Source organism: Anguilla anguilla, chromosome 12 (genome assembly GCF_013347855.1).
Source record: "Anguilla anguilla isolate fAngAng1 chromosome 12, fAngAng1.pri, whole genome shotgun sequence".
Taxonomy (NCBI): Eukaryota; Metazoa; Chordata; class Actinopteri; order Anguilliformes; family Anguillidae; genus Anguilla; species Anguilla anguilla.
This window is the reverse complement of record NC_049212.1, coordinates 22,123,346-22,135,585: the sequence shown is the minus strand read 5'-3', so window position 1 is coordinate 22,135,585 and position 12,240 is coordinate 22,123,346. Positions and strand designations below refer to the sequence as shown.

The following is a 12,240-nucleotide window of genomic DNA, read 5'->3' as shown; positions in this document are numbered from 1 at the left end:
CTACTAATTGGGGTGCATTAGTGTGCTGCTAAATTTATTTTTCATCTTAGAAGTGCGTGTGCTCCTCGAAAAAAATGTTAGTGTAGAGCCCTGCTGCCACAACACCCACCCCCCCACCCCCCCCAAACCAGACTTGCACTACTGCTGTGATGGGGCTGTCAGTGACAATGGCTTTTTCAGCCGAGCCTTCTGTCAATGGGAATGTTCTAGATTTTTCACTCCCTGGCCCTGAACAACAAGGTAGTTTTTACAGATAAACGTTTTATTACACAGAGGTACGATGCAGCGATGGGCGAAATTGCTGACACAGCTGTGTAAAATCCCATTATCAAGGCAGACTTTGCTGTTTTCAAAGCGGCACGTTGGGCCGCGTTCGTGGGGCGGGGTTAAAGACGTCACTCTTCTCTTCTCTCCGCCCCCCGGGCAGAGGTTAGCTCCTGGATCATCTGCGACGGCGACATCGACCCTGAGTGGATCGAGTCCCTCAACTCCGTCCTGGACGACAACCGCCTGCTCACCATGCCCAGCGGCGAGAGGATCCAGTTCGGCCCCAACGTCAACTTCGTCTTCGAGACGCACGACCTGAGCTGCGCCTCCCCGGCCACCATCTCGCGCATGGGCATGATCTTCCTCAGGTGAGCCCCGGCCTCGGGCTGGCAGACACACCCTTTCATTAGCCATAGCCGTGCTGATGACTCCCGCCTGACACGTCTCCGCTGGATTTTTCTGTCCCAGCGATGAAGACACTGACGTGAACTCTCTGGTGAAGTCGTGGCTGAAGGGTCAGCCGGACGAGTGCCGGGGTAACCTGGAGAACTGGATCGGAGATTACTTCCTGAAGAGCCTGGACTGGGTCCTGAAGCAGGTTTGCTCCGTCGTTGTTTTGTGCATCTTTTACACCAGCAGTTCCCTGTTCCTGGAGATCTACTGTCCTGTAGGTTTTCACTCTGACCCTAACATAACACACCTCATTCAACAGCTAGAGATCTCACTGTGCTGGTAATTAGATAAATCAGCTGTGCATAATTAGGATTGAAATGAAAATCAGCAGGACGGTAGATCTCCAGCAACAGGGTTGGGAGCCACTGTCTGACACGCAACTCCACACGAACCTTACCATACAGTTATAAGTCCTTCACTGGTTTTCATATATTCACATTATTTATTTGCCTATCAGGCACAAGAGATACAGGCTAACTCACAGAGCTAAATACCAATGGTTCCCAGTGAAGGGAATTAATTGTGCATTTATGGGTGCTCTGGGGGATGACGTCTCCTGCTGAGGCGGACGCTCACGTGACCGCTCGCGTCTCCGGGCTCTGCGACACATACGCAACATTTATTCTTATGATCCCATAATGCAGCCTGATATTTATGGAAGAAATTCGGGTTAGAGCAAGGGTAGAGCCTCGCTCAAAGGGTAATCGCTTAACCACTTCATTACACTGCACTGCCATTTCATACCACACGACCACCCCATGTCCTGTGCCCACTGCAGTGGTCCACAACTTGGTTACGTATTCATAATCATGTATGCGTAGATGTGCATCTGGCGTACTGGATAGTTTTCTGATGCCCCTGAACGAAGACTGCGTTTATCAGATATTTAGAGACGTGCTCATTTGAATATGCCAGTTAAGGTTTCTTGCATTTAACCAGGGCTTTCAGCTAGCATCTTTTATGTGGTTAGTTTCTCTACGTAGTACAGTGGTTGCTGTGAACTCTGCGCCTCTCTTTCCTGTCCTGGGCTTCCCCTTCTGCAGAATGACTTTGTGGTGGAGACCAGCCTGGTGGGGACCGTGCTCAACGGTCTGTCTCACCTCAGCAGTGTCAGAGAGCGCGGTCAGTTTGTGGTCAGCCTCATCAGGGGCCTGGGGGGAAACCTGAGCTTCAAGTCCCGCGTGGAGTTCGCCAAGGAGGTGAGAACCGCCCGCGCCTGTGAGCCGCGGTGTCCAGAGCTGCCCTGATGCCGTGCTCCAGCAGTGTAACAGCAGCCAATGTAGCATCTCTCACCTTACAATCAGCAGCTAACTTAGAACCAGCGAAACACAATGAGCCAATTTAACTGTGTAATCCACTGCTTTCATTCATATGTTGGTATATTAGGGGCTAAATAATTGCATTTATATAGCACCTTTCTAGCTCTTTATCTTAAAACCAAGGGAAAAAAACTCACGTCAACCGCACTTACTGTTGAGTGACAGCCAAACCACCATATGGTGTACCTCCAGGACCACATGAAATCAAGACTTTCAGCATTCTGCATTAAAATCTCTGCTATCAGCGTGATGCAGTGGAAATACCAGACGTTTGCTTATCGAGCTGATCACTGTGGGTATACCTTGCCTGTAGCTGTTGATAAGTGAGTGATATTCACTGCCAAGAGGATCGGCAAGCGTGTCTCAGCTGGCGCAAAATATTTAGAAAGTAATGTGGCACACAAAGCATTTCCCCTTCAGTTCCATCTTCAAAGCGGCTTTATTTCATGGGAATTTGAGTTCAGCAACAATGGAAATAATCCTTGAAAGTCATTTACATTCATCCCTAAAATGTCATTGAAACTCAATCCGCATCCCTTTTGAGCGGGAGCCCCATGAAGCCCCGTGAAGCCCCGTGAAGCCCCGCGAACCCCCGCTGCGCTGTTTGTCATTTCCGCTCTGCTCTGTCCAGGTGCTGGGCTGGGCCAGAGAAAGCCCGCCGGACCCGCGCAAGCCGCTGGACACGTTCTACGACCCGGACACGGGCCGGCTGGCGGCCTACCGGCTGGAGCGGCCCGACTGCCTGTCGGTGGAGGACCTCGGCAACCCCCAGAGGTTACCTGTCATCCAGACGCCGGACATGCAGCGGGGCCTGGACTACTTCCGACAGTGGCTCTGCACGGACTACAGACAGCCCTTCCTGCTGGTGGGGCCCGAGGGCTGTGGAAAAGGGTACGGGTCCCCTGCACGCTGCCCTGCTCCTCTGTCCTCTACAGAGCATTTCAGCGCTTCGTCTGGAGAGATTATAGGCAAAATTCAGTCAAGTCACTTTAAGGGCCTACGCAATCGATTTAACCAAAACGGGCCTTACAGGACTAATCTGGCACTACATCACAATTCATTTTGTTTTGCTGAGCATCTTGCGAGTTAGTAACACCATGGTTTGAATTTGTGCTGCCTTAAAGTGACTAAGCGTTTGACTGAATTTGGAGAAATGTCTTGTTCATATTTCTTAGTCATGGCAGATAAGTGATCACTTAGCGCTTTGGGTTGCCTTAACTTTGGGCTTGGAGCTGCAGGAGTTTGCAGGCATGGCTCACTGTTAAGACACTGTTCCTCCATGTGTGATTGTGTCTCATGGTCTGGTATCAAATCCAGACTGAGCCGGTGGGTTTATTGGGCACCTGCTCCAGCTGCTCCAGCTGCACATCCTCGCCTGCGCTTCTAAATTTATGGAGGATGTTGCAGCATTGAGGCTGGAGCAGCAATACAATCGTCCAGTCAAAACAAGAAAAAAAAATCAGAGTGAAGAATAGGTAGTAAATAAATGTACCATGTAGTGTAGTCTGTTATTCAGTCCTGAATAATCAGCCAAGCATCGCATCAGCCTCTGTGTGTCGGTTATCAGGATAGACCAGTAAGATATGTAGAAAATAAAATGGTTCCTGTAGTGATGTAGTTGTTTGTGTATGTATTGTGTGTTGGGTTAGATGGGGGCCATGCGCGTGGGTGTTGGGCAGTGGGCAGACAGTGATTCAGCTCTGGTCCTCGGGCAAAAGCCCCCCCCCCGCCCCCTCGCCACCCCCCGTGTGTGCCGTATCCACTTATTTTCACTGTTGACCTTTTCCCAAAATAGCGGGAAATGAACCGCGTGGGCTGCGCGGTCGTGCCGACGTGCATGCGACCCTGCGTAATCGCTCGCGCCCGGGGGCCCTGTCCTTCGCCGCCTGCTTTCATCCCGCGGCCAGTCAGCCTCCGCCTCCTCTTCACTCGCCGGGCGAGAGGTCAGGCGTTGTGAAGGCTCTGCTGCCGTGGCCATCGATGAAAGGACGCCTCGTTAATTAGCGGCTACGCGGCTTTCTTTATTTGGCCCCACAGAAATGTGTGGCTCTGCTCTCAGCTGCGCTTTCATGCCCACGCTGCGCCTGCAGCGGCCGTCTCACACGCCGCAGTGCCTCTCGTCTCTTCTGTTTCTCTCAGGAGGCAAACGGCAGAATGAGAAAGTCTGAGTGTTCTCTTGTCATTGAGTGACTTTGCTTATTGATACTTTGTCTCAGGGACTCGACAGTCATCACGCTGAATGGTACTAGGCTGCTCGCTGTATTTGATTCTGGACTTTGCTTTCATAGAATTTTTTTTATCCTTTTATATTATCTTTTTTATTTCCAATTTTGAACCTCCAGTTTGACCTTTGCTGGACTTTTGAATTAGTCTGTTACTCATCGTGTTTCTATTGTTGAATGCTTTAATGACATGGCTTCACCATATTGAATAGCTTTGGCTGGAACTTATCTGTGTTTTGTAACGTTTTCTGACAAAATTTCTTCATATTCTATTATTTTAAAGGATGAGACTCTGACTTTTAGAGTCTGTTGAGTGCTTGCAAACTGCCTTGTTAGATTTGAGTGTTCATCAGGGCCTTGTCTATGGATATGACTTGAGATCTCTTATTGAATGACTAAGTAGCCGGAATATGGCTGTTCTTCATATTGAAGGACATAGTTATGGCTGTTCCTCCTACTGAAGGACATAGTTATGGCTGTTCTTCATATTGAATGACATAGTTATGGCTGTTCCTCCTACTGTAGGACATAGTTATGGCTGTTCTTCATACTGAAGGACATAGTTATGGCTGTTCTTCATACTGAAAGACATAGTTATGGCTGTTCTTCACACTGAAGGACATAATTATGGCTGTTCTTCATATTGAATGACATAGATATGGCTGTTCCTCCTACTGAAGGACATAGTTATGGCTGTTCCTCCTATTGAAGGACATAGTTATGGCTGTTCTTCATATTGAATGACATAGTTATGGCTGTTCTTCATACTGAAGGACATAGTTATGGCTGTTATTCATACTGAAAGACATAGTTATGGCTGTTCTTCACACTGAAGGACATAGTTATGGCTGTTCTTCATATTGAATGACATAGATATGGCTGTTCCTCCTACTGAAGGACATAGTTATGGCTGTTCCTCCTACTGAAGGACATAGTTATGGCTGTTCTTCATATTGAATGACATAGTTATGGCTGTTCTTCATACTGAAGGACATAGTTACGGCTGTTCTTCGTACAGAATGACATAGTTATGGCTGTTCTTCACACTGAAGGACATAGTTACGGCTGTTCTTCGTACAGAATGACATAGTTATGGCTGTTCTTCACACTGAAGGACATAGTTATGGCTGTTCTTCACACTGAAGGACATAGTTATGGCTGTTCTTCATAGTGAAGGACATAGTTATGGCTGTTCTTCATACTGAAGGACATAGTTATGGCTGTTCTTCGTACAGAATGACAGTTATGGCTGTTCTTCGTACTGAATGGAATCGTCACATGCTCTTCCCGCCCGCTGTTCTTCCTCAGGATGCTCCTGCGCTACGCCTTCTCCCAGCTGCGCTCCACCCAGGTGGCGACGGTGCACTGCAGTGCCCAGACCTCCTCCCGCCACGTCCTGCAGAAGCTGAGCCAGACCTGCCTGGTCATCAGCTCCAACACGGGCCGCGTCTACCGGCCCAAAGACTGCGAGCGCCTCGTCCTCTACCTCAAAGACATCAACCTCCCCAAACCCGACAAGTGGGGCACCAGCAACCTCATCGCCTTCCTGCAACAGGTAACGTGGCCACGGGCTGTCCGAGGCGCCACCGCAAGCCCTGAGCCCCACAGCTGCTCGCTGAGCTTTGCTCACACGATGGTGCTGTGTCCTCGACTTCTGACCTCTCCCACGACGCTGTCGCTCTCTCCAACCCGCCGCAGGTGCTGACCTACCACGGCTTCTACGACGAAAACCTGGAGTGGGTGGGCCTGGAGAACATCCAGGTCGTGGCCTCCATGTCTGCGGGGGGCGCCGTGGGCCGGCACGCGCTCACCTCCAGATTCACCTCCATCGTGCGCATCTGCACCATCGAGTGAGCGCCCGCATTCCCTAGCCACAGCGGCTCGGCCGCTTCTGAAGGAGAGGCAATCCTTGACAGTGCCCAAGCGATAAAAACAAATACCCGATGTTAGTGGATGATGTGGGAATAACAGATGGCGATGTTTTTCTTCCACATAAACACCTGGAGGCTGAGTTATGTTTATGGATGCCCAGGGCTGAGCTGTAGTGCCAGTTGCTGAGACCAAGTTTCTCTATTCTGGAATAAATAAAGTTTATCAATCGATAAATCAATCAATGGCACTGTGTCCCAGAAAAGTGACTGACTGCTGTCGTCCTTGTCCACAGTTACCCCGACAGAGAGCAGCTGCAGACCATCTACAGCGCCTACCTCCAGCCTGTGCTGCAGAGGAGCATGGGAGGAGAGCAGTCGGTCTGGAGCTCTGCTGGCAAAGTGCACCAGCTCGCCGGGTCCCTGGTGCAGGTGTACGAGCAGGTCAGATTCAGATTGTCAGATTGTCGCCAGGGTCATCGGTTCCGGTCAGGAGTGGGATGGCCCAGTCGTTGCCCAGAGCGATCCGCTGAGCTTTCATGGCTGCACACGATACCAGCTGTATAAATCCCAGCCAAGCTGCCGTGGCTAAGGACATAAATGAAGTAATGATCTTCAGTGTGCTTTAAGGCAGCATAACATACATCATACGTCATATCAAGCGTTACTTTTGCTGTGTAGATGAAGCATTGCCGTCATTATTATTTAAAATGCATGAATTCTTGCTAAGACAACCTAGATGATTTGCTGCAGATGTGTTCATTCAGGGCTGTTTGGAGGCGTCCCCTTTGATCTCTGCGGGTGCTGGCAGAGTAACTGAAGTTCTGGTTCGTTTAGAGGGGCTGTTTTATCGGGGAAAGCTCTGCCCCAGAGCCGCGGCTGCTTGGCTAACAAATAGCCGACTTTCAATGAGGCTGCAATTGGAGCCTTATCAGCTCCCTGTGCAGACTCACATCTAATGTCTTTAAGTTAAGAAGGCCCACACGCAGCCGAGTTAGCCCAGCAAGGCTGCGCTCTGTCTGAGGAGCGCCCGGCCTGGCTGTCAGACGGGCCGCGCGGCGGGAAGGAACCGCGATGCGGCGAGCGCGCTCGCTGACGGTCGCGTGCGCGCGCCTGTGTTCCTCTGGTTGCAGGTCAAAGCCAAATTCACCGTGGACGACCACAGCCACTACCTGTTCACCCCGTGCGTGCTGACCCAGTGGGTGCTGAGCCTGCTCAGATACGACCTGACCGCCGGTGAGCGTTCGGACCGCGGTCCCGTTTTACCGACCGCGGTTTCATTCCGCTCCGCTGGGCCACCTTACCCATTCCCCCCACTGCTCTCACCCCCAGCAGTGTGTTCATGAGTCATTTATTTCAATTAAATCTTTAACTGACAAGCCCTTTTTCTTCTGCTCGTCGTCTGAATTCATGTCTGTTTTCTTTTTCATTCCACCCATTTGTTTGAATGCTGTAGAAGTGGTGTTTAATTTTCTTTCCAGGGTGAGGGTTAATTCCATTTCAGTTCACTCAGTTGAGAAAATGAATCTGAATTCAATTCAGGAATTGAAAATACCCCTAATAATATTGTGTGAGGATACTGCAATGAACTACATTTCACTTCATCTTCTGAACTTGCTGAATTGGAATGGAATTGAGCCTGACCCTGATTATTTCCACCCTTCTCCCTGCCACTTGTTGCCTACACTTTTTATGTAATGGTGAGATGTTTTTTTGGTGTGGTTTTTGGTGACGTTCAGGCAAAGCCCAGAATCCCACAGACGCGGTTCTGGAGGTCGTGGCCTACGAAGCGAGGCGCCTGTTTCGGGATCGCATCGTTGGTACCAAGGACCTCAACGCGTTCGATAACATCCTGCTGTCCGCCATCCGAGGGGACTGGACCTCCGACGTGCTGGAGAACATGTCCGGTAGGGCCTGAGCAAAGGCCGATAAATACTTATGGGTCTGTGCTTCACTACCCGTGGTGTCATCATAAGTGAACGTGATCTCTGCAGCATGCATGTTTAGTCAATGGGTTGCGAGGGCCAGTGGCAACAGTGTAGGTGAGGTGGAGCCTGTGGGTTTGGAGCTCGTTTGGTTGGGTGTATGACTCCGCCCCTTGGACATGCTGCCCACCCACTGTGCCAGCGCGTAGCTCAGCCAGCTCCGCACTGGCACTCAGGGGCTGTGCCTCTGAACATGCTGGCGGAGAGTCAGGTAGACATGCGTTTCTGAAAGGGTAGAGCTTCCATTGAGTTGGAGCTGGAGCTTAGACCTACACGTCTGCATTAGCCAAAATGCAGCAGAGGGCTTCACACAGTGAGGGTCTGATCTTCAGCTTTCTGCTGATTTGGTTTTATGATGAATGTATTGCTCCTGTTTAAATCTGCCATTATCAGTTTACTTATTTCATATTATGTCATCCCCGCCCCTCCCGCCCCTGGTCTTGCGGTCCACAGACAGTTTCTACGTGACGTGGGGCGCGGCTCACGAGGCGGGCGCGGTCATGGCGCCCGGGCAGTCCCTGCCCTCTCACGGCAAGCCGCTGGGCTGCCTCAGCTCGGCCGACCTGCGGGAGGTCATTCAGAAGGTGAGAGGGTCAAACGGACGCCGCCGGCAGGCCCGCTGTGCCAAAACCGCCGAGCTGCCCTTCACTCAGCGAGCGTGTGGAGCTCAACCTTAGCGAAGGCGCTACAGAGTCTATAAAACCAGTGCTTTATTATATTATACCAGAAACCGTACGTAGCGTGACCTGCTGATCTGATCACCTTCACAGAGTGAGTCAGTGTTATAATGATGAGTGTAAGTGGGATGTTGAGGTCTAATACATGCACACGGAGTAGTCTACGTTTCACCGTCGTCCTTTCAGATCCCATCTGGTTGTCAGTCGTGACTGAGGAGAATATTTAAACAGCTCTTCTCCCCCCCCCCCCCCCCCCCCCCCCCCCAGGGCATTGTCCTGTACGGTCGGGACAACCGGGAGCTGGACATCCTGCTGTTCCCCGAGGTGCTGGACTACATGTCGCGGGTGGACCGGGTGCTGAGCCGGCCGGGCGGGTCTCTGCTGCTGGCGGGGCGCAGCGGGGTGGGCCGGCGCACGGCCACCTGCGTGGTCAGCCACATGCACGCCGCCTCGCTCTTCACCCCCAAGATCTCCCGCGGATATGGCCTCAAGCACTTCAAGAGCGACCTCAAAACCGTAAGAGAGCCCCCGTGCCGGAGACGTGCCCCCGGGGTCAGGGGTCAGGGGTCAAAGGCTGAGCGGGATTCCACGCTCGCTTCCGGTTTGGGAATCCGGAAAATTCCACCCGTGAATAAAGAAACATTTGTCTGAGAGGAATTAGCGAGGAATTCCCTCCTGTGTTCTTGGCTTATTTGCGCAGTGTTTGTGGGTTGAGACTTGACCGGGGCTGTCCGATTGCGCCCCCTGCAGGTGATGCAGCTGGCTGGGATCGAGGGGCAGCAGGTGGTGCTGCTTCTGGAGGATTACCAGTTTGTGCACCCGTCCTTCCTGGAGATGGTCAACAGCCTGCTGTCTTCTGGTCAGTGTGTACCCCTGCCCTGAAGGGAGGGGGAAAGCTGCTCATGGATGTTTAAAAAAAGTGTTGTTTGTTGAGAAACAAAGGTTTTATTTAGCTAATTAGCTGTTATTACCAAATCCTATGAGTGCTTACATTTTCCCTTTTCCTCATGTGATTGAAAATTAATTTCTGTGAGATGGGGGCAGCTTCATTGAATTGTTGGTTATCAGGTTTTTCCAGAATGGTTAACATTTCAGGAAGCCAGGAGTCATGGGTTATGGAGTTTTATTTGTGTTTGGTCTTTTGTGTGGCTGGAGCTGATGTTGAGCCACTCTTCTCTGCAGGGGAGGTGCCAGGCCTGTACAGCACTGAGGAGCTGGAGCCGCTGCTGTCCAGTCTGAAGGACCAGGCGTCCCAGGACGGCTTCCCCGGGCCCATTTTTAACTACTTTGCCTACAGTGAGTGCCTGGCTGAGCCTCGTTCTTCATCTTCTTCAGTCCCCGGAGTTTTCTCCTCTTTTCTCCCGCGCTGTTAAATGATTTTATTTCTGGAAAGGAGGGTGGAGTCCCCCCCTGTTCTGGCTCCTGGACATGTGCGCGGCGGCTGCGGCGCGCTGGAGCGGGTTGGTCACGGCCTTCCCGGGACGCAGTTTGATTGGGTCCCGCTTCGGCTCCGCGCTCTCCGCGCTAATGTGCACCGTGCTCAGTAATGTGAGATAATCCAATATCGATCTTCATCCGCGCGTGAAAAATATGCTCTCTCCTGTGCCTGGGCCCCCCTGAAAACACTCCAGGCAGACATTTCTGTGGCAGGGAGAGGAGAGAGAGGGGAAGCAGGGAGACATGGAGAGAGACAGAGAGAGGCAGATGATATTTGAGGATCCCTGTTTATCCGTTTATCTCAAATCCCACGGTCTGGCTAATTGAGCAGCTGTTACGTCTTTATAAATGATACTGTAGCGCTATTGGACGTGTGAACGATGGGTGAAAAACGCTGACGCACTCTTGCACAAACGCACGTACATGCTCACACGCACGTGCACACACATGCACGCATGCACATAGACACACGTGTGCGCACACATGCGTGTATACCCATGCGCATGTACACACAAACACACACACAGGTGCACACACTCACACACACACACACACATTCACATATGCAAATGTTAGCCTAAGTGGTTAAAATGAGTCACGCAGCGGTATAATGGAGGCGCCGTGACTGCGTCTCGCAGCGGTGCGTTTGTTTTTCTGGGGGGTGCGTGTGATGTCACAGCTTGGTCAGGAGCGAGCGCCTGGAGAGAGAGTGAAATGGCAGCATCTGCAATGCAGCAGCAGCAGCACAGCCTCAGACAGACCCAGCCCGGCTCTCTGCGTCTCTGCCACAGGCCCCCCCTCCTCGCCGCCACGGTGTCCCCGCGTGCCCCCTCATGCCCCCCCCCCCCCCGTCTCAGACGCTCTCTCTCGCTGTGTCCGCTCCACAGGAATCCAGCAGAACCTGCACGTGGTCCTGATCATGGACTGCTCCAACCCCAACTTCACCATCAACTGCGAGAGCAACCCGGCGCTGTACCGCCGGTGCAGCGTGCAGTGGATGGAGGGCTGGTCCGAGAGCAGCATGCGCAAGGTGGGGCAGCGCTAGCGCTAGCGCCGCTACAGCGCCACACAGCCCAACAGCACACAGCTGAGCCGGCTGCAGTACAGGGCCGCTATTTACCTGAAGAGGGCTGTTTTTTAGATTGACAAAAAGTCTGATGAATGTACAGTAGTACACTGTGTAATGAAAGGGAGTGTAACGTGTTGCACATTATCCAGTCTGGTGCGTGTGCTCCAGTGTTCTCTGCTGTTTGGCTTCACTAGCACAGCTGCGCTGATTGAGGGGAATGCTCACTGAGCGCCATTCTCTCCCTCTGCCTCCCTGCACTTCACCTTCACTTCCGCTCTCAAGCACCGAGCGTGTGCAAAGCCAGTCTGGCAGTTACCGGCGGCAACAAGGGGCCCCTCATGAATATTTCACCCGGATTCTGAGCGGCCGGCGGCTGTCAGGGCTTCTTCCCTGGGTCTGTCCCCGCCGCTGGAACAGAACCTTCCACCCGTCCCGCTCTCTCTCTGGGCCTGGTCTGGAGGAGTGCCCCTGGCCTGGACCCGGCCTGGTCCGCCGGGTCCCGCGTGGGGGCTGTTCTGCGGGCTCTGTTGCCCCTGAGGAAAAGGGCCGGTCTCTGCTTTTAATATTGGATGATTTTCATGGGCTGGCACAATGACTCACTGTGACTTTGTGGCTTCAGAGAATGTGACAGGAATACGTGTATGTGTCTTCAGTAATCCAATGGTTCGAGTGAATTTGGTGAGTGTGTGTGTGATGTGTCTTTGTGTGTGTGTGTGTGTGCGGGCGTGTGTGTGAGTGTGCGTGTGTCTGTATTCAGCCTCTTTATTTTAAGTGAAACATCCGTCTCTGTGGCCACTCTGGACTCCTCCCTGCAGATCCCGGAGATGCTGCTCTCTCAGGCCTCTGCAGAGGAAGAGCAAAGCAGTGGGAAGAAGGGACACAAGAGGAAAACATCCGGTATGTTCCGTCTCCCATCATCCTCCTCTCAGCGCCCTTTATAAAA

General features: G+C 52.1%; 1 protein-coding gene across 1 annotated transcript in view; it reads left to right on the top strand.

Moving 5' to 3' along the window:
* The window catches only part of LOC118209690 (cytoplasmic dynein 2 heavy chain 1), a 158,113-nt gene that overhangs the window by 30,898 nt on the left and 114,975 nt on the right, over nucleotides 1–12,240 (top strand). The window contains 15 exon segments of the mRNA XM_035385246.1: nucleotides 428–635; nucleotides 736–865; nucleotides 1,764–1,919; nucleotides 2,671–2,930; nucleotides 5,570–5,816; nucleotides 5,960–6,111; nucleotides 6,426–6,573; nucleotides 7,263–7,365; nucleotides 7,869–8,036; nucleotides 8,568–8,698; nucleotides 9,059–9,307; nucleotides 9,542–9,650; nucleotides 9,974–10,087; nucleotides 11,116–11,258; nucleotides 12,113–12,194. Of these exon segments, the coding sequence (XP_035241137.1) occupies nucleotides 428–635; nucleotides 736–865; nucleotides 1,764–1,919; nucleotides 2,671–2,930; nucleotides 5,570–5,816; nucleotides 5,960–6,111; nucleotides 6,426–6,573; nucleotides 7,263–7,365; nucleotides 7,869–8,036; nucleotides 8,568–8,698; nucleotides 9,059–9,307; nucleotides 9,542–9,650; nucleotides 9,974–10,087; nucleotides 11,116–11,258; nucleotides 12,113–12,194 (2,400 nt within the window).